The sequence below is a fragment of the Gossypium hirsutum genome, chromosome A07 (assembly GCF_007990345.1).
Source record: "Gossypium hirsutum isolate 1008001.06 chromosome A07, Gossypium_hirsutum_v2.1, whole genome shotgun sequence".
NCBI lineage: Eukaryota > Viridiplantae > Streptophyta > Magnoliopsida > Malvales > Malvaceae > Gossypium > Gossypium hirsutum.
Genome location: NC_053430.1, coordinates 93,083,494 through 93,109,892, shown reverse-complemented (window position 1 = coordinate 93,109,892; position 26,399 = coordinate 93,083,494). Strand labels below are relative to the sequence as shown.

Below are 26,399 nucleotides of genomic sequence, written 5' to 3'. Positions count from 1 at the left end.
CCCTTCCTTGTAAAAAACTTTTCCTTTACTAAATATTATCTACTGTCTTCCGCATCCTCTTTAGTTGTAATTGGTATCAGAGCTCCGGTGTAACGATACTTGGAGAAATAATATCGTAGTATTCATTTTAAATTATTATCTTTATTTACAATTTCGTTTATTTTATGGTTATTTATATTAAAACCTATTTATTTGTTATTCTGTCTTATTATTTGCCTATTTATATTTGTGTGAGACTTTAGCATTTGAGAGTAAAGACATAAAAAGATAACGGAAGGTTTTAGGTACTAAAGATAAATTTCATGGAAAAAACTGATTGTCTATATAAAGATAAAATTTGCAATCATGCTATGCATATTGACTCTAAAAATGAAAATAATATTTCAGCTCTGAGTAAATGTTTTAATAGTTTAATGGATAAGTTTTGTCCCGTTTTCCTATAATCTATAATATAGAAAAAATTCGCTAAACTTATCGCACAAACTTTTCATTTTGATCTATTTTTTTCATTGGGATTCAATCCAAATCACGATGTCATTTTCTTGTTCCTGAATGGGTTTCATCAATTTTTTATTCAATTTTTTAGGTTTATGCTCTACTCTGAGTAAATATCCGCCCGATTTTGATTTGCGCATATCGGACAAATGACCCAATACCACATCTTTTTGCTATGATTTCATTTCCTTTTTTATTTTAATTCCTTTTTCTTTCATGTTTTTCGCCAAATATTCAACGTATTTCTCATATTATTCGATTGATTAATAGTTTGAAATCGTTCTTATTTCTATTTCGAATTTGTAAATAAAAAAGATTTATAATTATGATATAGGTGGTAATCAAAAATGTATTACCAATTGGGTTTTTTCTAAACGGAGCCTGGATGCTTCATTTTTTCGGTCCAACCAAGCCAACCATAAATCATTCTAATTGAAAATATTAATCTGGATACCCTTCAAAAAAATGAAATGGATCTCTAATTGCACTTCATTAAAAAAAAGTAGGCATACAACGTACAAAAAGTTCATGCCCGTCTTTATCTCTAAAGATAGGGTGCCCTAACCACCCAATGGCTATTCCATCCCCGTTGTCCATTGAACCCGCTCTGAATAATCCTCCTTTTGCGGGATTATTGCCAATGTAATCATAAAAAGCTAATTTTTTAGGAATTTTAGACCAAGCTTTTGATAAACTTTGATTTTCGGCTAACCCAGCACTAAACCTTCGATATATTTCTTGCTGGAAGTATCCTTGATCCCACTGGCAACGAGTAGGATCAAATAATTCGATGGGGGTAGTTGCTGAACCATACCACATAGTTCCGGCAACAACAAAAGTTGCAAAAAAGACAGCAGCTATACTACTGGAAAGGACGGTTTCAATATTTCCCATACGTAATCCTTTGTATAAACGTTGGGGCGGGCAGACACTGAGATGGAATAAGCCCATTAATATGCCGTGTCCCTACTGCAATATGATGAGAGGCTATTCCTCCCGGAACAAAAGGATCAAAACCTTCCACGCCTTACGCCGAATTTACAGGTTGGACCTTGCTAGTTAGTCCATAAGGGTCCGACACCTATATTCCAGGACTATACAATCCTGTTACATGAAATGCGCCAAACCCAAAGCAAGCCACTCCTGAGAGAAATAAATGAATTTCAAAAATCTTAGGCAAATCGAAGGAAGGTTTTCTTGTGTGCTCATCACAAAAAATTTCTTATTAAACTATTAAAACCTTTACTCAGAGCTAAAATATCATTTTCATTTTTAGAGTCAATATGCATAGCATGATTGCAAATTTTATCTTTATATAGGCAATCAATTTCTTCCATGAAATTTATCTTTGGTACCTAAAACCTTCCGTTATCTTTTTATGTCTTTACTCTCAAAGGCCTAAAGTCTCACACAGATATAAACAGGTAATAATAAGACAGAATAACAGATATATGAGTTTTAAGATAAATAACCATGAAATAAACGGAATTGTAAATAAAAGATAATAACTTACAATGAATACTACGATATTATTTTTTTCAAATCTTGTTTATTTTATTTAATTAAAGGAATGTAATATATTAAATTTACTATCTTTTTTCACCTAAAATATCTACTAAAAATTTTCAACTTTTTTTAAAGAAATTAATATGAAATTCTCCATATTTGAACTTGAGATATGATATCTGTAAAGATTTAAGTAACGAGAGCATTTGTTATTCAAGGATTTAGTTAATTTTTTTTATCTGTCTATTTGAATTATCAAAATTAATTGTGATAGCTCTTTTGACTACTTGACAAATGTTGTTGGAATTAGTGTGGTTGCTAGGGATAAAATGGGTTTTCTTGTTAATGGGAGAGGCTCAAAGATTCCTGTTGACTCTCCTGAAATGGTGGAAGTCTTGGCTATCAACTTGGGAGTGATCTTGATTTGAAGCAAGGATATCTAAGAATTATTTTGGCTACGGACTTATTGATTGTGTATAAACAGATTTTAAAGAGGGATAAGCGTAGTCGTTGAAAACTCAAGCTTATCTTGCAGTAATTGAACTCTGTCTTGGCCAGGATTCCCCATGTGTGTTTTGAGTTTGCAAGGAGATGTATTAATTTGGTTGCTAATTGGGTGACTTCTTATTATAGGAAGGAAATGTGTATTTTTGATTGGTTGCATCAACCACCATCTTCTTTGGTCTATATTCTAGACAAGAATGACCTACCAGTCTCGCCTCATTAAGTTTTCTAATTTCTGTTATTTGCCTTGAATGAATTGTTGTTTGACAAATTTTTTTTTAATAATCTAATTTTATCTCTCTTTGTTTAAACTATTTTAATACAAAAATTTTAACTCCTAAAATTTTTTATTTTTTCTCAATCTCCCCATTACATGATACTTGACTTTGTCCCTTCGTATAGGTTAAAGTCTTGGCAACCTCGCAGAAAAACAAAAGGAAAAAGGAAAAGGAATTCAGACTTTAAAGTCATTAGAAGTAATTTGTTGGAGGTTGGTGGGAGTGCGAGTGTACATCTAGAACCAAACATGAAACTTCCCATGTTCTAATTTGATTTTTCCGTAAACTAAGAGTCAATGTCAATGGCGACTACTATAATGTAAGTGTGTTTTACACTTACCATTCAATGACTTCTTTCTTTCTATCTAATCCACCAAAAACACATGATGGTTGGCATTAGATTCTTTTGACCCACTTCCTACTTTTTTTTTGTTCTTTTAATTGTGAACACATTGGATCAAATAAAATATTTGATTGGTATCATTGCATATAAATATTTATCCCTATTACATTTACATGATTTCAAAACCCATTTTAACTGTTATGTTAGATTGTCGTTTGGGAGATAACATATTTTAACAGTTGAATGGCCATTTTATAATAAAACGACAATGTAAGTAATTGAAACGTAACTTAAAACAAACAAAAGTGACTATTTTAATAATTTACACTATAATAAAATATTTGAAAAAAATATCTCTCTTTTACATTCACATGATTCTACCGAGAACCCTTTTACTTACACTTTGAAAGACACGAAAAAAGGCAAAACTTTTGACCCTTCTCTCAATTAACCTTCGTGGGAGCTCCTCACAACTTCTCATCTTTCAACTAATTCTCTAACTTCTTGGTCACGATTTTGTAAAATAATCAGTAGATAAGGCTAAAGCAAAGGGCTCATCATTGCCCAAAATCCAAGATCCAATTTACTCTTCACAAAGCCAACATTTGTATGCTGATTTCCCCCACCCAACTTGTTGTTTGTTCTATTGATTCGGCCTGCTCAAGCTACTGGTGGTGGAGGTGAAAGGACATTGAAATAATTTGGGCTGGATCTAGATTTATTTACTGAAGAAAATGTGTTCATTTTATTATTATCTCAATTATTAATTGAGTTATTTAGTTAGTTTGTAATTTGTTCATAATTTCTTTTTTAAAAAATTGGCACTACATCATAACAATAGGAAATTCTTGGCAAACATCTCTTAGGAAGCATTGTTCGTTGAGGTGAAAAATCACTTTTTACCTAAAATTGTTTTTCCACCACAAAAAATGCGGTTAAAAAGTGTTTTTCTATCCAAATGTAAAAACTTGAATTTTAGAAGTGAAAATTATAAATAAATAAAAACCTTTATTTATACTAACTATTTAAAAGGTATATAAAAAATTAGATTAATTTATATTTTATATATTATTTAAATATTATTTATTATTATATTTAATTTTTTAAAATATTTTATATATCATCAATTTTACAAATAATTCATATTAATTACTTAAAAGATATTTAAATTTTATATTTAATGTATAATTATGTTAAATTATTTAAAAATTATATAATTTTCAACCATAATTTTTTTACTTTCTATTGTTATTATTATGTCTAAAAAGGACATTTTAATTTTCAACCATAAATTTTTTGCAACAACGAAAAATACTAATTTTTTTTTTACTTTTTATTACTACTATTATGTTTGTCGATTGAGTTTTAACTCGACTGGTATCGATATTGTTGCCAGTGTAAAAAAATGTTGATTTGAGTGCGCTAGAGTATATTATCCTCCTATTTAAGGGTTGAAAAGAGACTATAAATAATTATAACAACCTATACCCAAACTTAAATATTAGGTTGCTTCCTGTGTTATAGTGCTGTGGGACAGCCTATATAGTGATCTCTATATGGTTGTACGGGTTGACCAAGTGTCAATGGTCAGGTGCCCAACGAGTAATATTGTTATAGATCAATTGTCACCATGGTATGCATTGTGTGCTCCTATCTATGTTGTAAATTATTCTTCTTTGACATCTTTGTCCTTGAGATTATATAAACAATAAAACTTTGCTGGTCCCTCGAAGGGTGCATCACAAGATGTGAGTTGCGGATTGTTTGCAAACTAGTCCAATGAAAGGTCTACAAGATTCATAATAAATTTTAGGGTATTTTATAATTTAATTCAAGAAATTGACAGTTTATTCTTTCTTTCATTTTCTTAATGAAAACAAACAAAAAGGAAAAGGAGTAAAACTACAAAAGCATTCATCGATGCCCATTGCAGAATTCAAGGCAACCATTGAACATAGGGTTTGCGATTAGGTACTGCAAAACATGTGAACCGGGCAGAGGCATAGTGGGAAGCCAACCCGAAGAAGCACTCAAGTTTATATATAAGATCATGTGTTTTGGGGGCACGCCAGGCAGATGAGCCCTAAAAGAATCATGCTCTGTTTTCCCCATTTCGCCAAAATGATGTTGCTATCCTATCCAGTCATGAATCCATGCTTGTGGTCAGTGGACCAATTTATATTGAAACCGAAAATAATTTTTTGTACTCCATATGAAAGTGACCATTAACAATAAATAAAAATAATAATCAATTTAAAGAAAAAAAATTTAAAATACAATTTACAATTATATTAACTGTGTTTATACTTTTATTTTATTTTAAAAAAAAACATCATATGAATTGAGAATTCATTATAGATTCTGATCATATTTGCTCCTTCAACATGCCTAGAGTTACCATAGTCCCTCATCAACTCATAAATATAAGGATATTGTGTTTTAACGCACTCAAACTCAAGTCTTCCTGCATTGAAAATAATGCCATGCCAATTGAGCTTAGGCTCCATTTGTTTTACTGCAAATGACTTCCGGAAAATAATTTCTAGAAAAACAGTGTTTAAATGAATCTGTATAAAATATTTTCTGTTGTTTTGTAGATTTCCTTAAAATGTTTCATAAAAATTATTTTCAATGAAACAAACATACATTTAAGATTTTATTATCTTTTCATTGTTTAATTGAATTTATTTCATAAAGTTTATTTATATTTTAATTAATCATGTTTTAGTTTTAATAAATCTTAATCTACTTAATTAAGCTTAATTATTAATTTCGTACATTGGGGAATATAATTTTATATATATAAATTTATGTTTAATTAAGTTGAAAGTGGTAAATATTTATTTTGAATATTATTTGGATGAATAAGTTGAAAATGATTTAATTTAATAAAAATTAAGTAAAATTTAAATTGTAAAATTTATAAAATTTTGAATTCTAAGGGTTTGAGTAGTGAAATACGAAACATTGATGTAGTAACAAAATTATATGATTATGAAATATGAAAATTTGGAAAGTTGAGTATAAAATAGTAAAGTTTGAAACTATAAGAGTTAAATTGTAAAGATGTGAAAACTTGAGTTTTAAGACTAATTTACATTATCTAAGAATTTACAATTCTAAAAAAATAAAATATGAAAGTTTAACTGTTCAAAAATCAAGGACTAATTTTTGGAAATTTTGACAATTTTAGTTGTAAGGACTAAAATATAAAATCTGAAAATTTTAGAAAATGGGTTGTTTTGAAAAACTATACAGAACAAGGTTTAAGACTGAACTATAGAATAAGGAAATCTATTTTTGAGGAATTAAATTGTAGAATAATAAAAATTTAAATTTTAGGGACTAAAATTTTAAAATAATATAAAATTATAATATAATGGATTGTTTCATTCGACAATGAAGGGAGCTTCACCTTTATTACTCTAAAAATTTCCCCTTTTTATTTATTCAACAATGAAAACAGTGGTTTTCTCTTCAGCCGTCGAAAATGTCGAAGCGAGGGCGTGGAGGTTCAGCTGGTAACAAGTTTAGGATGTCACTGGGTCTGCCAGTGGCAGCTACAGTGAACTGTGCTGATAACACTGGCGCTAAGAACTTATACATCATTTCGGTGAAGGGAATCAAGGGCCGTCTTAACCGATTGCCATCGGCTTGTGTTGGAGATATGGTAATGGCTACTGTCAAGAAAGGGAAGCCTGATCTTAGGAAGAAGGTCTTGCCTGCTGTCATTGTGAGACAGCGCAAGCCCTGGCGCAGAAAGGATGGTGTTTACATGTACTTTGAAGATAATGCTGGTGTCATTGTGAACCCAAAGGGAGAACTAAAGGGAGAAATGAAAGGTTCTGCTATAACTGGTCCAATTGGAAAACAGTGTGCTGATCTATGGCCAAGGATTGCAAGTGCAGCTAATGCCTTTGTTTAGGAACTCACATTTTAGTCATTGTGTTTCTCTGCATGGGACTAATATAGTTTGCTGGATCAAGATTTTGTTTATTTTTATTTTTCCTTCAGAACATCATTTGGATGGTATCTTTTGATTTGATCTTGATTTTGGAGATAAATTGTCATTTGTGGAGAGCTTTTTTAATGTTTACTGGTGTTTCCATTTTCTAAAAAAAAATAATGAAGACAGTGAATTCTAAAAAAAAAAAATGAAAATAGTGAACAAAACTGTCGGTTTGAAAAATGTCTTAGGAAACAAAATTGGTAAGACATTTTCCTTAAAAAAAATTTAGTTTTACTCTTTTTGTCTTTTGGAGAATGATTTCATTTGATAATTCATTTTCCACCAAACAAATACAGTGAAATATTATAAAAATATTTCACAGAAAATATTTTACATACAAATAAACGAACCCTAAAACTCAATCGGTAGATAATTTTTTTTTTAAAGTTGACATTTGGAGTGTTTAATTTATCATTGGTTACATAGTAAAACTCCATGAAGTTCATTTAGAACATTGTTTTCTTTAATTAATATTTGTTATTATTGTTTTACAATGGGAATTAAAATTTTAAATTATCTTTCTTTTAACCTAATTAAAACTAAAATTAATCCTTTAAATATTATTTAATTTGAACATACTGATCTCCCTACAGATAGGTCATATAAATAGCTGAGGATAGTTTGGGAGGACGGCCGCCCAGAACTGAATTTAAGAATTGTTATATAAATTCCTACCGTGAAATGTTATGGATGTGAATTTAAGAAATCGACTGTGTTCAGGACTGATGCAGACTTCAAGCCTGCTTCTGTTTTAGTATGCAGTTTTGGTGTTCTTTAGAACATTTGTGTCTAAACACATTCGAATTCAGATAGAAAAATATAATCCTTCAAATATATGTCATCAATGTCTGGGCAACCTGGGTCTACTTCATGGAAATCTTTTGGCTTGTAAAAGAGTATATATATAGGAACATAACTGCAGTCTTATTTTTTAACTATAACAAACCTTAAAAAAAATAAAATTGAGAAAGCTCCAAAATTGACACACCAGGATTAGAAGAGTGGAAACAGGTGGCTTCTCTGCAATATGGAGGGACCAGAGATCATCTGGCACAGCAGGAGAAACCCGTCTTGGAAGCATTTGCCCCATCCTTGACTAGGGTGACTTTATTCCCAGACAACTCACCTTTATATGAATCAGAGTTTAGGGCTTTTCGGCTTACATTGTTGTAGATTTCCCGGATAACGATCTCAAAAGCAGTCTGAACGTTAGTAGATTCGACGGCAGACGTTTCCAGGAAGAACAGGCCTTCTTCCTCTGCGAGGCTTTTGCCTTCCTCCACACTTACATCTCTTATGTTCTCCAAATCACATTTGTTCCCCACCAGCATTCTTGTCAATGTAGTTTCACAATGAGCTGCAAGGATTAATTACAATAAGGTTCAATTTTTTTTACTTGAATAAAACAAAGGAATGTCATTTAATTTAGTTTCCTAGAAAGTGAAAACTTTTCTAGGAATAAATTTTTTTCTCATAGCTTAAACAATTCCTCTTATCCCTAGACCAAGAAGAACCATGGGCAAGTACTAACTTTTTGCACAGAATCTAAAAAAAGAGCTTTTTGGTATAAAGATCATAAATCTAAGAATAGACAAAGAAAATGTAAATGCTAAAATTTTTACATTTTAGGGATGATTGCAGGAACCAACTGAATTAAAAGTCTGTAAACTGAGAAAAGGGCATTTAGACAAACAGACCCCACCAAAATGCAAAGGCACAATCACTCAAAAAAGAAACAATGGTGACTATAACGGATTTTCCCAATCAAAAGAAAAGTAAGTTAGACATTAAGAAAAAGTTTGTAACAGTCAGAACTCAAAAACACTGACAACCCTAAGAACTTTATGCCATTCTGAACACTTCATGGAAATTTGGGTTTGGTCATCCATCCCCACTTGGATCTGAAATTTTAGAAATTTTCTCTAATGGAGCCTTCCTATATGGCTGCAAACATCCATTCCAGAGAAAAAAGATCTGAATTTTATTGACTGAAGCAGAGTCTCTCTATGATTACTATAATTCAATTCTACATTCTTGCTACGGCAGAAACAATGATTCAATAAAAAAAAATAAAGATTACAAAAAAAGGGGAAAGAAGATAAAGATTGAAACTTACTGGTAAGTTCATCAAGCCAACGTTTAATGCTGTCAAAGCTACTCCTCCTAGTAATATCATAAACAATAAGAGCACCAACAGCTCCTCTATAGTAAGCAGAAGTAACAGCTCGAAACCTTTCTTGACCAGCAGTGTCCCAGATCTGTGCTTTAACTTCTTTCCCATCAATTTCCACGCATTGCGTTTGGAACTCTACTCCAATAGTTGCCTTTGAGTTATTGTCGAACTCGTTCCTAGCAAAACGTGACAAAAGGTTCGATTTTCCCACAGCTGAGTCACCGATCAGCACGATCTTAAACAAGTACTCTTCACCTCCGGCTTCTTCTTCGTGGGCACCCATGTCTGTGGGATGTGGTTTGATGGTGGTGAAAATGGGTATTTGTATTTGTTGTCTGAGATGTGTGAAATGGGATTTAACTTTAAAGCAGGGGGAGTGTATAAAAATGGTAGGCGACGGACAAGGTGCGTAATTGGCGGGGTTTTGATGGAACTTGCGGTGATTTTGGGATTTGTGGCCTTTTGTAGAAATAGTTTTGGGGGGGGGGGGTGTGGGGGCTATGTGGGCTTTTGGTTAAGTAGATTTTCTCAACATTATGGGGTTTGGTTGGGTAGGTAATTGCATGGAGATTGGCAAATATTTAATGTGATTAAACATATTACTTTCTTTTGTTGAGACCAAACGCTAGGTTTGATCCAAGATTTTGCTAAGGTCGGTTCATTTATGGCAATCCTCATCAAATTCAGAGGGTCATCCAAGCAAAAGTACCAACTTCAAGGTTTTTTTAACAATTTCAGTATAAATTCTGGTTGTAATTGTTTTTTTGACATAAGACCTTAATCTATCTATAATTCATCCCAAACTCATAAATAGAAAGATAATGCATTTTAGCACACCCGAACTTACGTCCTCCTATATTGACAACAATATCTATGTCAATCAAACTAAAATTCTATCGACATTTATTTATTTTTTGTTGGCATGTATGCTACTATCATAGTAGTTGTTTTTCTTTTACCAAAATTTAAAATTTAATTCTTATATTTTAATTTTTAATATTTGGCTCTTATATTTTTGTAATGTTTTTAGTCCGTCTAAATAATTAACATTGTTAGTTTTCAATTATAATGTCTTTACAAAATTATAATCTCTTGAAATCATACTAGTATTTGTTAATTATGATGTCTTTACAAAATTTAGTTTAAAGTTATAAAAAGTTTTTATTTTATACAATCAAATCAATAAAAAAATAAACCCAATTATTAAAATATTGATTTCTTGGCATTTCCAATATAATGTTGGATACAAAATTATTTTAGAGGTAGTCTAGGAAATCACGTTTTTTTTATACAATATTAGAGTGGGATAAAGTTACATGATTTGAATTTATATAAAACCGGTATTTCATAAGAGTTTTAATCATTACTTCATTTAAATTAAGATAAGTAAAGACATTTATGGTGGTGAATTAGACCTATAAAATGCTTAATTTTCAAAAACTATATCATACCCAGAGGTAATCATAGGCCGAGTAAGGCTCAATCAAAATTTTAGGCCTGTTTGTTAGGTCCAGGCCAAAAAATAGGCCTAAACTTTTACCCAAGCCCGTATGGATAAAAATGTTTAAACCCAAGCCCGATTCAAACCATATTAAATTTTTTATATAATTTTTAAAAAAAATATAATACATCAAAAATACTAAAAATATTAAAATAAATGTTTCCCAACAAATTAAATTTTTTTTTAAAAAATGTATAGTTAAATAACATTAAGATATGTAAAATGATAACAAAATAGTAAAAAATAAATAGAAAATAGAAAAAAAAAGAAAAAGAAAAAGAGAGAGTGTAAAAAACAACAAAAAAATGTAGTTTTTTTTTTCTTTTTTTACATATTTAGGTCGCTCGAAAAATCTTACTAAGGCTTGACCCATTTTTTAAATGGGCATTTTTTTGCCCAATCACATTTTTTAGGCTTATATTTTTAATCAAACCTTCCCACTTTTTGGGCCGGTTGTCTAGCCCAATCTATAAGTAGGTCTAATCATACTATAAGACAATTTAAAAAGATTTGAAGCATATATATTTATATTTTCTAATATTGGATATTAAAAATAATATATAAAGGCTTAATATCAAGAAAAAAAACAAAATTAGATTAAGTATACACATATTTATATTTTTTCGTGATATATGACTGAATCAATTATAACAAAGCTTATTAATTCTTATTATATGAACGGATATTTAATATTGATATATTTTTATAAAAAAATTATATTAAAATAATATTTATTTTAATCTTTAATCAATAAAGACGCGGCAAATAATTAGCGTATGCATTCAATAACTATAATTTTAAATTAGTATGGTGTATATATATATATACACACATTAGATACGTTATTAACAAATAAGCTCACAAAATAAAAACGAGTAAAATGGGTCCCCGGTTCCTCAATATAGTCCATTATTGACTTTCTTACGCCATGATTAATTCCACTAGCTAGTTTTTCAATCATTTAAATGTATTATTAGGGTTGACTAAAGCCTGGAAGTTTTACCAGTTTGGAAGTCAATGAAGCTATAAATTGTGGTCTTTCGAGGAATAGTTTACATGAAACTTATGATCCTTCCTTTGTTTTCTTTTTCTCTTCATTATAGCCGATCAGAACTGTGGCTTAAATATCAACAAAAATGGCTGCAACTGTGCAATCATGTCCCCATCACTAGGCTCTTGTCAACTGGGTGATGGTGCTGATAAATTTTATATATTGATGAAAATAGTTTCATTCCGTATCTTATGCCGTTTTAGTGGCACATGATTAGATTCCCCATTGACCATTGTACAAGTTGTAGGAGGAAAATGATTATTATTAATAATTTTATCCCATGAAGCACCTATCCAGATTATTATTAGTTTATGAAGCTTACCTGTTTGGTCACTGAGAAAAAATCAACCGGAAAGACTTTTAAGAAACAATGGTCCATGGTTTCCACTTGTTGTGGTGATTTTGGAACACACATGTCGTCAAGAATGTCTGCCTCTTGTTTTCCCACATACTCAGCATTTCCAATCCCAAGGGCCATTAATAAGAAAGCTGAACACCAAAAGGTAGCATCAAGTTTGCAAGGAAAAAAAATCATCATGAATTTGTTATATATGCTTCTTGTTTCATTGTTTCTAAGTAGCTGCAGGGCTGATCCTTTGGGGAACTTTTGCAATGAAAACACCAACATAAGTAGCAGTAGCCAAATATCTGTAAACATTGATCGATTGTTGGCTGAACTGGTCTCTAAAACTCCCTTAACTGGTTATATTGTGAGTTCCTCAGGTAAAGACCCTGATAAAGTCTACGGTCTTGCTCAATGCAGAGGGGATGTTAGTAATAAAGATTGTTCAAGTTGCATACAAGACGCTGCGACGCAAGTACGCCAACGCTGTTCGAATCAAGCTGATGCAAGGATTTGGTACGACTATTGCTTTCTACGGTACAGCAATGATAATTTTGTTGGAAAAGTTGACACCTCGTTTGGTATATTTTACTATAATGTTGAAAATGTTACGGACCCTCAAAGTTTCAACAAAGAACTTGGAGCTCTGATGGACAGAATTAGATCAGAAGCTGTCATGCCAAAGAATGAAGGGCTTGGAAAAGGTAAGACCAAACTGTCACAATTTTTGACCCTTTATGCATTAGTGCAATGTACAAGGGACTTATCTCAGATAGATTGTGCTCAATGCCTTGCAATTGCTGTTGGAAATTTCCCAAACTTTTGTGACAGCAAGAAGGGCTGTCGGGTCCTATACAGTAGTTGTTATGTCCGGTACGAGCTTTATCCCTTTTTCTTCCCACTTGATTCTAACAATGGCACCTCATTTGGCAAAACAGTGAAGATAATTCATCACTAGTGTTGTGCTATGCTAAAATGAGTTTGTTTCAAGGATTAGTTTCTTTTCATTTAATAAACTGTGTAATCAGTGTCAATAAGAGTGATCTTTAGCTGTAAGATTAAGATGTTTCTTGCATTTTGCATTTAGTATATCTGATGTTTACACAACTTCTTTGTGTGGGAAACAAGCAAGTTGAACCATATCACACGCCCTCTTGGACGTTTAATTGCCATACATATCTATTTTAATTTTCTTCTTCACTTCAATGGATTGTTTATAATCAAATGAGTTTTAATTATTCATTAAGTATTTAATGTTAAATTTAAATTTAGAGTTTCATGAAGATCACAACTAAAGATATATAGTAATTAAAAATATGAGAAAGAAACATCAACTTCAGTTTTAGACAATATCAAATGTTAAAGATTTACATAATAATTATGGGTTATAGTTGGATATATGTAAAAGTTTAAGGACTTATTCGAATATCAATTAAAGTTTAAGGACACATTTGGATTTAAAAAGGTACAAGAGCTTATTTGGATGTAATAAAATTATAAAAGGCTTTATTTAAATAAAGGAACAAAGTTCAAGGGCTTATCTAATATATTAGCCGATTATAATCCTTAAGAAAAAAAATTTCCTATTTTTTATACATTGCTCCATGGTGGGGTGCCTCGTTAATTAATCAGATGGACCGCTTGCAGACCATGAAATTTGGCTCAATCTGGTATGCCCTTCTATATATTAGTATGATATAATATTGTAATTTTTTCAAATGATTACAACTATCAATAGTCTCTCTCAACTTTTATATATGAGGATAATGTGCTCCAGCACCTTAAACCCACATCCTTCTACATTGACAATAATACTGATGCCAATCGAGCTAAGACTCAATCGGCAGGATCAGAAGAATTTTACACAATATTAAATTTTGTAAATTCAGCTTCTAAGTTTTGGCCCCTAGTCATACAACATTAAACGACCTTAGCTGTTGGCTTTGCCGTGACTTCTAGGAAAAGGAATTACATCTCTGACATCAATGAGGCCGGTGGTAAGGAGAACCATCAGGTCAAACCGTAGGCTAAATCCAGAGTGCTTGACGGTTCCATGCCGGCGAAGATCTAGGTACCATTCATATTGATCTCTTGACAAGTCAAATTCCGTGATCCTGAAATCACAAAACCATAGCTGAAAATAAGATATTGTTTTTGCATCAATGAGAAAATATCGAGAATAGTCAGTTTGCTAATAATTCTGCAAATAGTGTTTTGGAGTTTTGCCAATTTCATTTGAATCCACAATTTCCCAACATTTGTAGTAGACTAACGAGGATGACATTACCTTGTATTTAGCACGTTAAATCTCTCTTCATTTTGGTTCCCTGTTATCACTGTTCCAATCTGCACATACAATTTTGGCTCCCTGTTATAATCTTTCTGAACCAGCACATAACTTTTTGGTGCTTGAAGATATTTGTTTAGACTTTTCAGATGTTCTCCACCTCTTAATAAAATTTAGACTTACCTTGGGTACAACCAGCTCAAAGGCTGCAACTGTTTGTCCATCTTCATTCAAGCGTACATAAAATGGCTTAACTGCTTTTGGATAATCATAAATAATTACGGGCCTCTTATAGTGATCATCGGCCAAGTAGCTGCCATTGAGTAAATGGATAGTAAGAACCAAACTCATAGGAAATGTCTTCGTCCAATTATGATCTTGCATTTGGCATGTCTAGATCAATAGCCACATTATACATACCTTAGATGTTCGGCTGTCAAAGGGACGTCCCACTGTAGTTGTGTTTCAAAAGCCTTATCCGGGACCTGATGTTGAAGAATAAATTAAATTAAAACTAATTCAGTCAGATCGAAGTTGCTATAGATGTGATTGAAATGTTTAATGGTCTAATCTAATGTTATTGAATGCTTAAATTTTTAAAAGTTTTCTTATCTACTTGACCAATCATTGGAGGGATATATCCCTGTGCTACGAATGGCAGACGTTAGTATTTTAAGAAAATAGATAGTATGAGCAACATATGGAGGCTAAAATATAGGAAGTACATGGTGTCCAAGTTTACCTTTCTCAAAATTTCTACTGCCTCTCTATAGGAAATCTTGTCATAAGAACTTGTCGTCATGTATTCAAGACGATGAGTAATAGTTTTGTCAATTCTTTTTGAGACAAACTTCATTTCTTCTGGACAGTTATCCAATATCCATTTGCAGAGAAATTTGAAATAGTCCTCTGCACATTTCATAGCGTCCTGGAAACTCAAATGGAGGATATCAATGAGACCTTAATATATGAAAATTCATTCAAGTTGAATCATGTTTTTGTTTAGATATTTTAACATGTAAACATGAAAATCACTGCACTTTTATCATCAAAGATCTAATTTACGTAACATACGTGAGCCTTGAGTACGCAAAGTCTTACCCCTAACTGTGAGAAAGCCATTTCTACCTCAACAGTCCACATTTCAGCCACATGTTTGGAGGACACTGTTTTATCAGCTTGGAATCTGGGTCCAAATGAGTAGACATTTCCAATACCACATGCATAGCTCTCCAAATGAAAGCGACCAGAGACAGTTAAATAACTAGGGCGACCAAAGAAATCATCATTGAAGTTCAGTGAGTCAGGCTTCACTGAAGTTACTGGTTTGGATTTTTCTCTTGCTTCGATCTGCCGTGCTAATTCATTTGTTTTCTGCAGATCCTGAACTGCTACAATAAGTGACTCTCTATTGCTGTCACTTCTCTTGAATTGTTCAACTACCCCTGATTTCTCCTTAATAGCTGCCTTAACAGTTTCAAGGCTAACAACATCAGCATCACTAACACCGACCGGCTCCTCTTCCTTGCTTGTTTTTCCCAAAAGAGTTGTAACCTGAAACTTTTCACTAAACCCTTCAGTGTCTGTAGCTGTGATGATTGGCACTTGCACATGTCGGAAACCATACTTCTGGAAGAATGTGTGGGTTGCAAAATCTAGGGTGCTTCGAATTCGTGTAATAGATGACACCTGCAATGCATAGCATATGATATAAGGAGCATATTAGGTTCAATTTGAAGCTAGTTTTCTTAAGACAGAAAGTCCAAAACTAGCAGTGGATGCCGAGAATACCATAGTTGTCCTGGGACGAATATGGGGATACTCCCTTAAAGAATCAAGAGGTAATCTTTTCCTTGACAAAGGATACTTATCTTGCTCAACAGTTCCAACATGAAGAATCTTTTCCGCTTTAAGCTGAATTATTTGTTTCTCATTAGCTGAAAGTTTTTCCAAGACACCCTGGGCTAATATACATGTTCCAGTCGGTAGAATCTGGCCTGCAGATACTGGAGCTATCGTTGAATCAATCACGATCTGATCGAGAAATTTTCATACTAATTAGGACAAGCCTAGCAATCTAAGTAATCAATCTTTTCAGCAAAGAAAAAGGAAACAACAATACCTGAAGACATGAAGCGCAAGAGCCATCATTAATTTGTAGAAAGAAAGTGGAAGGAGGTGTTGGTTTAGGAACCAAAGACTCGAGCTTTTCTCGAACAGCTGGGGAACTAGCAGGACCACACAAAATCCTAATAATAGTCCTGAAACATGGGATTCGAGATTCAAGAATTTCCAAACAGGTTAAGCCTTGACGCCCCGGAGAGGCATGGTCAGTGTCGAAAGCACACGGCGGCAATGTAACAGGCTGCTTCTTCACCTCTTTGGAAGATTTGACCCACCCACCAACCACCACGGTCTCACCAACCAACACCATCTCGCCATCACTACTTTCCAATATGGTTTTCAACGTCACCCGGTTGGAGTACATCAAAGGGGAGCCGATAACCTTTGGTTCTTGAAACTCCATCTTTTGTTATAATAATAAAAAAAAAGGAGATGAAATCGGAAAGAAGTGAATGGAAGGTTTGTAGAGTTCGCAATGATGGATGGTGAGACTTGCCCAGTGATGATATATATGTATGTATATAGAGAGAGAAAAAAGAGAAGGGGTTCATTTTTCCTTGAGAAGGAAGAAAAGGGAAGAGAAGGGAAGGGATTGTTTGGGTTGATTGACATGTTTTTCTGGGTACGTAATGAAAGAGGAAGAAGGGAAAGAGTTGGCGGCAAAGTTAGGCATTCTTGTTGTGTTGGATGTCCGCGGGAACTTCCATTCCCCCAACTTCAATTCTGATTTCAATTATGAATGGTTAAATATAGATTAAAATGTTAAATTTTTAAAGTTTGATTGTGTATAATAATTTAGGTGTTTTTTTTTTAAAATTTTAAGAAATTTTTTTGTAAATTCTTTTGAATTTTGATTTATTTTTTATTTTATAATTTTTAAATAATATATTGATCTATCATATAAAACAAGTCGATTCTTAAGAAATCTCGAATTAGACCATTTGTCCTTACTTCAACAAATGAAGCATAGACCTCTTCGATGAAAGAACTTTTGTTGTCTTGGTCCCAACTCAACACTAAACAAGTTCGAACTGGTTGAATATTTGTGTTAGAAATTCTCCGAGTCGATTTGCCATTTCCATAAAGAATATAATTGACAGCTCGAAGTTGCATATTATTTTTTTCCCAAAATGAATCCGGGAGGAAGAGTGTTTCTAAATTTAGACCGTTCGGCATTTCATATAGGGTTATATGTCGAACCAAAACAAAATACTTTTTCTTAGTAGGTGTGATCGGTTGGACATAGATCCATTTTTTTAAAAAAAAATAGTGTTTTAATAAATATTTTCTTTAGAAAAATAGATTTAACTCTTATTAAAAAAAATTTAATGATTAAATTTAACTAAAAAATAAAAAAATTAATTTAATAAAAAATATAAACTTCAAAGATTAAATTTATTATTAATTTGGTCCAAGCCCTTAGTGCTTACAGCCTACCTCCAAGGTCCATAGTCTAGAGCATAGACCCATGTTGGCCCAATGTTTTTAGATATGTACTCCTACAATGATAGGGCTACTGTTTTTTAATTTTTATTACATCTGTAATGCATAATATGCTCTCATTTCTTTTCATTTTATTATAAAAAAAATTATATACAAAAGAACTAAAGAAGTCAAGAACACATATATTATTTATATATACCCATTTTTACATTAAAATATTATTTTTTTAACTGGTACGGCCTGATACTTATATTTAAATTAAAATGTACCACTGTCGTAAATAATCTATAACTCATCCGTAATTAATTTTTTATATTATTTAGATAAAAAACATTTTAATATACATTGAACTAACGAAGATGCCCAAAAAAGACAAAGGAAAGAGAATCTGAGATGATGAGCAAAGGTAGGAAGAATTTGAACAGGTGTCAGATGTGGGAGGGGATGTAGCATGAGAGGGTAAAGTGCAGTCACAACACATGGCTGCCTGATGTGGGAGGGGATGTAGCATGAGAGGGTAAAGTGCAGTCACAACACATGGCTGCCAGCCTCCAATCCCCACCCATACTTCACCACGCTTGGCAACCCCTCTACATGGTTAGGCAACGGTTTTGACTATTGCACCAACTTCAAAAACCCATCTCATTTATAGCCTGAAAAAATATGTTCATCAGCTGCTTGGGATTTGTGGAACCAAGATCCTACGCTTTCATTCTTTAGCTAAATGAGTTTATTTCTTTAGGATGGGGTGGGGGACAATAAGTTTCTTCATTCCCCATGTGTCAATATTTTTTATGAAAGTTATAGTTGCCACATATTTTCAACTGAGTTAACCAAATCTGTATTATTATTATTATTATTATTTGAACCCATATATAAATGTGTTATTATGTAGTTAAGAAGTGTTTGGAGCATACCAAATAAGCTATTCAGTCATATGATCATTTCTATGGCTATTTTCTTCCCAGTAACCAAAGTTGGAAGGGTGGTTCATTTTGGTGGGTGAGTACCTACCTTCATTCATCTTATGTGAACAAATGCTTTCCAAAATGTAGAATGTAGATCAAACGTCAATGGTTCCACCCCACACCCCCCAAGATATCAAATTCCCCCTTTTAGCTCCAACAAACAATCTGTCTATTTGGGTGTTTTGGGGACCCCTTTTAGGTGTTGCAGTGTGCCCCTCTGAGTCACTGAATGATTTGACAGTCTAACTCTTATGGTCATCACTTGACCACAACTCTCTCTCACTCCTTCCTTCATATATGCTGCCCTAAAACTTCATATATATCACCTTCTTATTTGTACTTCCAATACAAAGTGGAGAAATGGCCAACATTAAACTGAGCTACTTACCTTTGCTACTCTTCACCTTCTTCCTTGTAGCACAAGGTCATATTCTTTTCCTTGCCTTTTAGCCATCTTTCTTTACCAGGCCTTTAATGTAGCAATTGCATAAATCAGGGATTTCCTTCCATTTTCTTGCTAAAAAAAGTAGCTTTTGTTTTGTTTTCATGTCATATTTTGGTTACTTGTTATTATATGCTTATGGATGGTTCCAATTTTGCAGGATCTAGAACTCAACTAATACTTCCATTCCAACAAGGGGTCTATCAATATCCTCAATTGCATATGCAAGTACGGGTATTAGGCTTATTAGCTTCATTTCGTGTATATCTAAAATGCCTGTATTTATTTGCTTTACTTCTTTCAGGCAACACAAGGCAGCAATGAAGCAAAAATGGATAGGAATTCAAGGAGATTGATGATTGGATCCACAGCCCCTACTTGCACTTTTAACGAATGTAGAGGATGCAAATACAAATGCAGAGCTGAGCAAGTTCCAGTTGAAGGAAACGACCCAATCAATAGTGCTTACCACTACAAATGTGTTTGCCATAGGTCATGAAACCAGATATGGTTCTAAGTTTACTGGTTTAGAATCAAACAGCATATTAGAAACTAGATTCCCTTCTACATTCAAATACTACTATTTCGTCTCAGTAGTTTTCTGGTTTACTTTTTTGGCACATCAAGAATTTCCTGCTATCATGAAAGAAAGCTGGAATGTGTATCATTAATTCCTTTTCTTGGCTTCTTGTTATGTAAAGGTTTATAAAGTTGATTTGAGAGCAACTGCCTTAATATTCACCCCTTTAGGACTCGACTCAACCTTTGACCATCGGTGTAATGCCAAAATATTCCATCTCAACTATTCAATTAACACTAGATAAACTTATACTTCCTTTATTAGGAAAAGCTTATAATATAGTGAAAAAATATAATTTAAGTAAAAATTAAGTCTCATAATTTAATAATACTCAACTTAAATAACTGGACTTAGCCCATAAGCACATGCTTTGCTACAAAAGAACTGAAATCACATACCAAATGTAGATTCCAAATGAGAAGCATTATCTGCAATATCTTTGTATTGGGAACAAAAAAGAAGCAGACTGTTTAGGAGACACTTAGCAAAAATATGAGATATGGTGTTAGGGTTTTGTAGAAGAGAGGGGGTTTAAGAGTTTTTGAAGTGAGGGGGGGGGGGTTCAATGGGTCTGCAAGTTGGCATGTGGCAGTGGTCCCTAATATTAAAACATAAGCTAACAAAAAATTCACATGGGCACCTTCTTTTGAATCTATTCAATTTCAATTTTAAATCAACAATGGCAGAAACTGAGTAATATACAGAAACAAGCAAGACCCACCAACAATTATCTATGCTTGATTGCGTTTGGCTTTCTTGAAGTTTTGAGAATATTCTGGTGATCACCATTTTCACACACTAAAAGAGTTCCCAGTAAACAATACTCTAGTGCTTTTGTGGGGCTATGCTATGCCTCACGTTTTGTACGGTTTAGACCTACAAAAAGTCCAAACCAGCATCACTGAAATGCAATGCAATTACTTTAACCCATATATAAAGAAGTTAACCTGTATGGTATTCTACTGTGTGCAAGTGTGAACATTGAGTTTCAACTTATATTGTAACATAATTTATAAATTTAATAAAAGAAATAGAGTTGCATTTTTAAGTCTAAAAAGTAGACGGACTAAAATCTTTGAAATAAAAATAGGAAAATTACATTTCAAATGTACGAAGAGTACAAGGATTTAGAGCATATGTTAACTTTAGTAAAAGTATTTATAATATATTTGAGAACATGAATTTGAGAATTTTGGATTTCATTTACTACATATTTAGTATTTGTATAATATATATATTTATCTTTACAATTATAATAAAGAAATTTAACAATGTTAACAAATAGAGTTATATTTGCAAGTCTAAAAAATAGAGAAACTAAAGGGACTACATTCCAAATGTACAAAAAGTATAAAGACTTAGAGCATATGTTAATCTTAGTAAAATTATTTATGCATATATTTTGAGAACAAAAATTTGAATATTTGGATTTCATTTGCTATTTTGGTTTCGTTTGTTTCACTAAAAAAGAAAAATGATTTTTGGAAAAGTTAATAGTTTCTGTTGTTTGGATGAATGTGTGTAAAATATTTTCTATTGTTTGGCAGATTTCCTGAAAATATTTCATAAAAATTGTTTTCAATAAAACAAACATACATTTAAGATATTCTTATCTTTTCATTGTTTAATTGAGATTATTTTATGTCTATAAATTTATATTTTTCATTGTTTTTTGTAAAACAAACACGACATAAATATATTTGTTATAAAATATTATAGTGCAATTTCTATTTTAACAAATGAAATTTATTTTATAATAAGAAAATATCTTGTAATAATCAATGTCATATACAAACTTAATGATAAATGATACTTAATTAAAACTTAATTTAAATAACATATATTACATATATGAGAGTACATATTGACACATTAGCGTTGTAAGAGAGAAATGGAGCTAAGCATTATTTAAGCAAATACTCATATTTATATAATTAAAATATTCATATTTTTATACTAAGTTAAAATATGTCATAAGTCCTTGTACTAGTCGTAAATTTGAAATTTAGTCCATGTACTTTTATTTTTGGGTTAGTTCTATTTTTAAGATATCAAAATTCAGGTTTAGTTGTTAGCATTATTAAAAATATTTTTAAATCCATGTTCATTATAACGTCATTTTTTAGTCACATGAATATTGAGTATTTTTTATTTAAAAATTTAACATCAACAAAATTGACAAAAAATTTAACGATGTTAACATTGGACTTGATTTTCAAATCTGAAAAGTAAAGGGACTGAATTCTTGAAAATAAAAGTACAAGGAATAAATTCCAAATTTATGAATAGTACAAAGACTTTCATCATGCCCCTTGTACCCTGGGCGACACGTGTTACAATGGACAGGACAAAGGGTCATGATCCCGTGAGGGTGAGCTAACTCTAAAAACCTGTACTCAGTTTGGATTGCAGGTTGCAACTCGCCTGCATGAAGCCGGAATCTCTAGTAATCACCATACGACAGTGAATTCAGTCCCAGACCTTGTACATAGTGCCTGTCACACTATGGGCTGGCCATGCCCGAAGTTGTTTCCTTAACCACAAGGACAGGGATGTAGAAGGTAGGGCTAGTGACTGGAGTGAAGTCATACCAAGGTAGCCATACTAGAAGGTGCGGCTGGATCACCTCCTTTTCAGGGAGAGCTAATGCTTGTTAGGTATTTTGGTTTGACACTGCTTCACACCGAAAAAAAGCGAGCTACGTCTGAATTAAACTTGGAGATGGAAGCCTTCTTTTGTTTCTTGACGGTGAAGTAAGACCAAGCCCATGAGCTTATTATCCTATGTCAGAACTGTAATGACCCGAATTTTACCGTTACCGAAAAAGTGTATTTTTGGGTCTCCATTTCTGAAAAAAGGATTAGTAAATATTTATTAAAAATATTTACAAAGTTAATCGAGTTGTTAATTAGAGTTTAATTAAGTGAACTAGCTTAAATTAAAGATAATTGGATAAAAGGATTAAATTGATTGAAGTGTGAAAGTTTAATTATAGAATAAAGAAAATTGAAAGGACTAAATAAGTAAATAAGCCAAAAAGAGTGCTAAGTATATGGCAAAAATAAAATACAAGTGTAATAAATATAATACACACATTTGTAATACATGTATGTATTTGCTTATTATTTAAGTAAATATTAGTGTATTTATTATTATTAAATTAATATTATATGATAAATAAATAAAAGTAAGACAAATGTGTGGTAATGATTGGGTACAAGTGTATTAATAAAAAAAAATACATGCACTTGTAATGCTTGTATTTAAGTATTAATAGATATTAATTATTTATAAAAGGTATTTATTAATTAAATAATTATATTATAAGATTTTTATGTGAAAAATAAATAAAAAGTTGACAAGTGTATGGTATGTATAGTGACATGTGTAATATTAGTATATGTACATTTGTAAAATATATGTATATTTACTTATTTTATAAGTATATTTTTAAATTATATATTATTATTAAGTAAAAAATATTTATATAATAAATACATTAGTGAAAGACAAGTGTAATATTATAAATGGATATAAATGTTAAAAGAATATTTGCTATTAAATAGATTTTTATAATAGATAATTATTAAGTTATTATATTATATATATAATGGTTTAATGAAATAAAGAAAAAAAATAGAAATAGAAACAGAATAGGCAAAACGAAAAGCAGGGAAAGAAAGAAAGAAAGGAGAAAAGAAAGAAGAAAGGGAAAATTGAAAGTTTGATGCTTGAAGCTTAAATAGGTAAGTCAATTTAGCCCTTTTTACTTAATTTTTATGTTTTAGAAACTTTAGAACAAGGTTTTGATGAAGTTAAGTTGATATATTGTAAGATAGTTGATTATAAGACATTGTTCTTGTTGAACAAAAAGATGAATTAAGGGCTAAATTGATAGAAATTCAAGTTAGAAATGAAATAAGGATTGAATTGTAAAGTGATTCATAAGTTTTATGCTTTAAGAACTAAATTGAAAAAATTTCGAAATTATGGTTTTATGATGAAAAATAGATAATTTGTCTAAGTTTAGTTAAAAATTGAGTAGGAATAAAGTATGAATTAAGATAGAAAAGTAAGTGAATTTAGTTAGGATTAAATTAAAATTAAAGTAGAAAATCAACATTTTGTATTAAAACTGTTTGGGACAGCAGCAGTAGTCTAAGTTTGAAAAATCACCAAAAATTGTAGAAATTGAATTAGAGGATGAATAAAATATGGAACTAAAGCTTATTGTTGTGCGGAAGCGTGTGAAAGAGTAAAAATATTGTACTGAAAAATCACACTAAGTTCAATTCCCATGAAAGAGAGGTAGATCACGAAGATTACTTAAATACCAAGTCTTTCTTAGCTAGAATATCCCTCTATCGTAATTTAATAGCACAATAAATCACTACAATCACATTCACAAAATATGCAAAATAAATAATAAAGAACACCAGAATTTTAACGAGGTTCAGCAAATTTTGCTTACGTCCTCGGGCACTACCAAATATATTTCACTCCAAAAATTACAAGTGAAATTTAAAAATAGTGAGAGAGAATGATGCCTTAAGTAGAGAATGGCAATTATGGGATGAAGAAAGTAAGAAATGGTTAGGCTTGTTTATAGTTGAGGTTTAAGGATCAACTTGCAATGTCCCTATACAATTAGGGACCAAAATTGCAATTATCCCATGCTAACTTTTAACCCAACTTGCCAACCAATCTTACTTTCTACTTTCGGTGCCCACCCTTTTTGACTTTTCAAACAATGGGTGGGTTCCAATAATCTCCACATTGAAGATTTGATTAGGATAATCTTATCTTCACACAATTCTTTCTGCCTTTGACAACAATACTTGATAGTGTCTTCTTCAACTATTAAACTTGCAAGATATTAATCAAGTTCAAACAATGTTCAAACTTGGTTACTGTTACCACCTTGGTCATCATATCTGCGGGATTATCTGCAGTCTTGATCTTCTGAAGACAAATTTTCCCCTCATCAATAATTTCCCGCGCAAAGTGGAAACGCACGTCAATTGCTTTGTACGTGCGTGATAAACTTGATTCTTTGCTAAATGAATAGCACTTTGACTATCACAATACACGTTAATATGCTCCTGGACCAATCCCAAGGTTTTAGTCATACCTTGTAACCAAATAGCCTCCTTTACAGCCTCTGTTACAGCCATGTACTCGGCTTCTGTGGTTGACAACGCAACTGTAGACTGTAGTGTAGACTTCCAACTTATTGGTCCTCCAGCAAGTGTAAACACATAATCGATGGTTGATCTTCGCTTGTCCAAATCACCGGCATAGTCAGAATCAACGTACCCAATAACACATTTACCAAGTGTATTATCCTGCTTGAACAGTAATCCAACATCCACGATTTTCTGAATATACCGTAGAATCCATTTCACAGCTTGCCAATGTCCTTTTCCAGGATTATGCATATACCTGCTCACTATACTAACTGCCTGTGAAATGTCGGGTCTTGTACACACCATTGCATACATCAAGCTACCCACTGCATTAGAATACGAAACTTGCAACATGTATTCTCGTTCTGTATTCGTCGAAGGAGATAGTTGTGCAGAAAGCTTGAAATGAGAAGCCAACGGGGTACTTACAGGTTTTGTCTGTTCGTTCATGCCAAACTGCTATAGTACCTTTTTCAAATAATGCTTCTGAGACAAGCTAACTCTATCATGAGCTCTATCTCTCCATATTTCCATGCCGAGAATCTTTTTAGCTTCTCCTAGATCTTTCATCTCAAATTCGAGATTGAGTTGAGTCTTCAATATTTCAATCTCAATTTTGCTCTTAGATGCTATTAGAATATCATCAACATATAAGAGCAAGTATATGAAAGTTCCTTCTTGTAGCTTCTGAAAATACACGCAATGATCAAATTTACTTCTTGTGTACCTTTGCCCTTGCATGAACTGATCAAATCGCTTGTACCACTGCCTCGGAGATTGCTTCAATCCATTAAGCGACTTTGTCAGTTTGCAAACCTAATTTTCTTTTCCAGCAACATTGAATCCATCTGGCTGAGTCATATAGATTTCCTCTTCCAAATTACCGTGTAAAAACGCAGTCTTCACATCAAGTTGAACTAGTTCGAGATCATATTACGCAACCAAGGCTAGCAAAATCCGTATAGATGAATGCTTCACAACTGGAGAAAACACTTCATTATAGTTTATTCATTCTTTCTGAGCATAACCCTTTGCTACCAATCTAGCCTTGTATCGAATTTCATTTTTACCAGGAATCCTTCCTTCTTTGCATATACCCATTTGCATCCAATTGCCTTCTTTCCCTTGGGTAGTGTCACCAACTCCCAGGTCCTATTTTTATGAAG

General features: G+C 32.2%; 5 protein-coding genes and 1 pseudogene across 5 annotated transcripts; 3 read left to right on the top strand and 3 right to left on the bottom strand.

The window, feature by feature from the left end:
• Positions 1 to 987: 987 nt before the first annotated feature.
• Positions 988 to 3,045, bottom strand: LOC121203766 (photosystem II CP47 reaction center protein-like; annotated as a pseudogene).
• Positions 3,046 to 6,582: 3,537 nt separating this feature from the next.
• Positions 6,583 to 7,190, top strand: LOC107956870 (60S ribosomal protein L23). The gene has a single exon (XM_016892358.1). The coding sequence runs from the start codon at positions 6,617 to 6,619 to the stop codon at positions 7,049 to 7,051; it is 435 nt and encodes a 144-aa protein (XP_016747847.1). The 5' UTR covers positions 6,583 to 6,616; the 3' UTR covers positions 7,052 to 7,190.
• Positions 7,191 to 7,939: 749 nt separating this feature from the next.
• LOC107955386 (ras-related protein RABA5e) lies at positions 7,940 to 9,861 on the bottom strand. Its single transcript, XM_016891164.2, has 2 exons — positions 9,252 to 9,861; positions 7,940 to 8,492 (listed from the first exon to the last, which is right to left on the bottom strand). Exons 1-2 carry the CDS (start codon positions 9,589 to 9,591, stop codon positions 8,179 to 8,181), a joined length of 654 nt encoding a protein of 217 aa, XP_016746653.2. The 5' UTR covers positions 9,592 to 9,861; the 3' UTR covers positions 7,940 to 8,178.
• Positions 9,862 to 12,156: 2,295 nt separating this feature from the next.
• Positions 12,157 to 13,443, top strand: LOC107955385 (cysteine-rich repeat secretory protein 55). Its single transcript, XM_016891163.2, has one exon. It carries the CDS (start codon positions 12,172 to 12,174, stop codon positions 13,159 to 13,161), a length of 990 nt encoding a protein of 329 aa, XP_016746652.1. The 5' UTR covers positions 12,157 to 12,171; the 3' UTR covers positions 13,162 to 13,443.
• Positions 13,444 to 13,932: 489 nt separating this feature from the next.
• Positions 13,933 to 17,343, bottom strand: LOC107955384 (asparagine--tRNA ligase, cytoplasmic 2). The gene is made up of 8 exons (XM_016891162.2): positions 16,613 to 17,343; positions 16,282 to 16,524; positions 15,592 to 16,179; positions 15,233 to 15,418; positions 14,911 to 14,975; positions 14,674 to 14,803; positions 14,491 to 14,549; positions 13,933 to 14,317 (listed from the first exon to the last, which is right to left on the bottom strand). Exons 1-8 carry the CDS (start codon positions 17,015 to 17,017, stop codon positions 14,134 to 14,136), a joined length of 1,860 nt encoding a protein of 619 aa, XP_016746651.1. The 5' UTR covers positions 17,018 to 17,343; the 3' UTR covers positions 13,933 to 14,133.
• Positions 17,344 to 19,254: 1,911 nt separating this feature from the next.
• On the top strand, positions 19,255 to 20,187 carry LOC121231829 (EPIDERMAL PATTERNING FACTOR-like protein 9). The gene is made up of 3 exons (XM_041116646.1): positions 19,255 to 19,449; positions 19,628 to 19,695; positions 19,772 to 20,187. Exons 1-3 carry the CDS (start codon positions 19,386 to 19,388, stop codon positions 19,964 to 19,966), a joined length of 327 nt encoding a protein of 108 aa, XP_040972580.1. The 5' UTR covers positions 19,255 to 19,385; the 3' UTR covers positions 19,967 to 20,187.
• Positions 20,188 to 26,399: the final 6,212 nt, after the last annotated feature.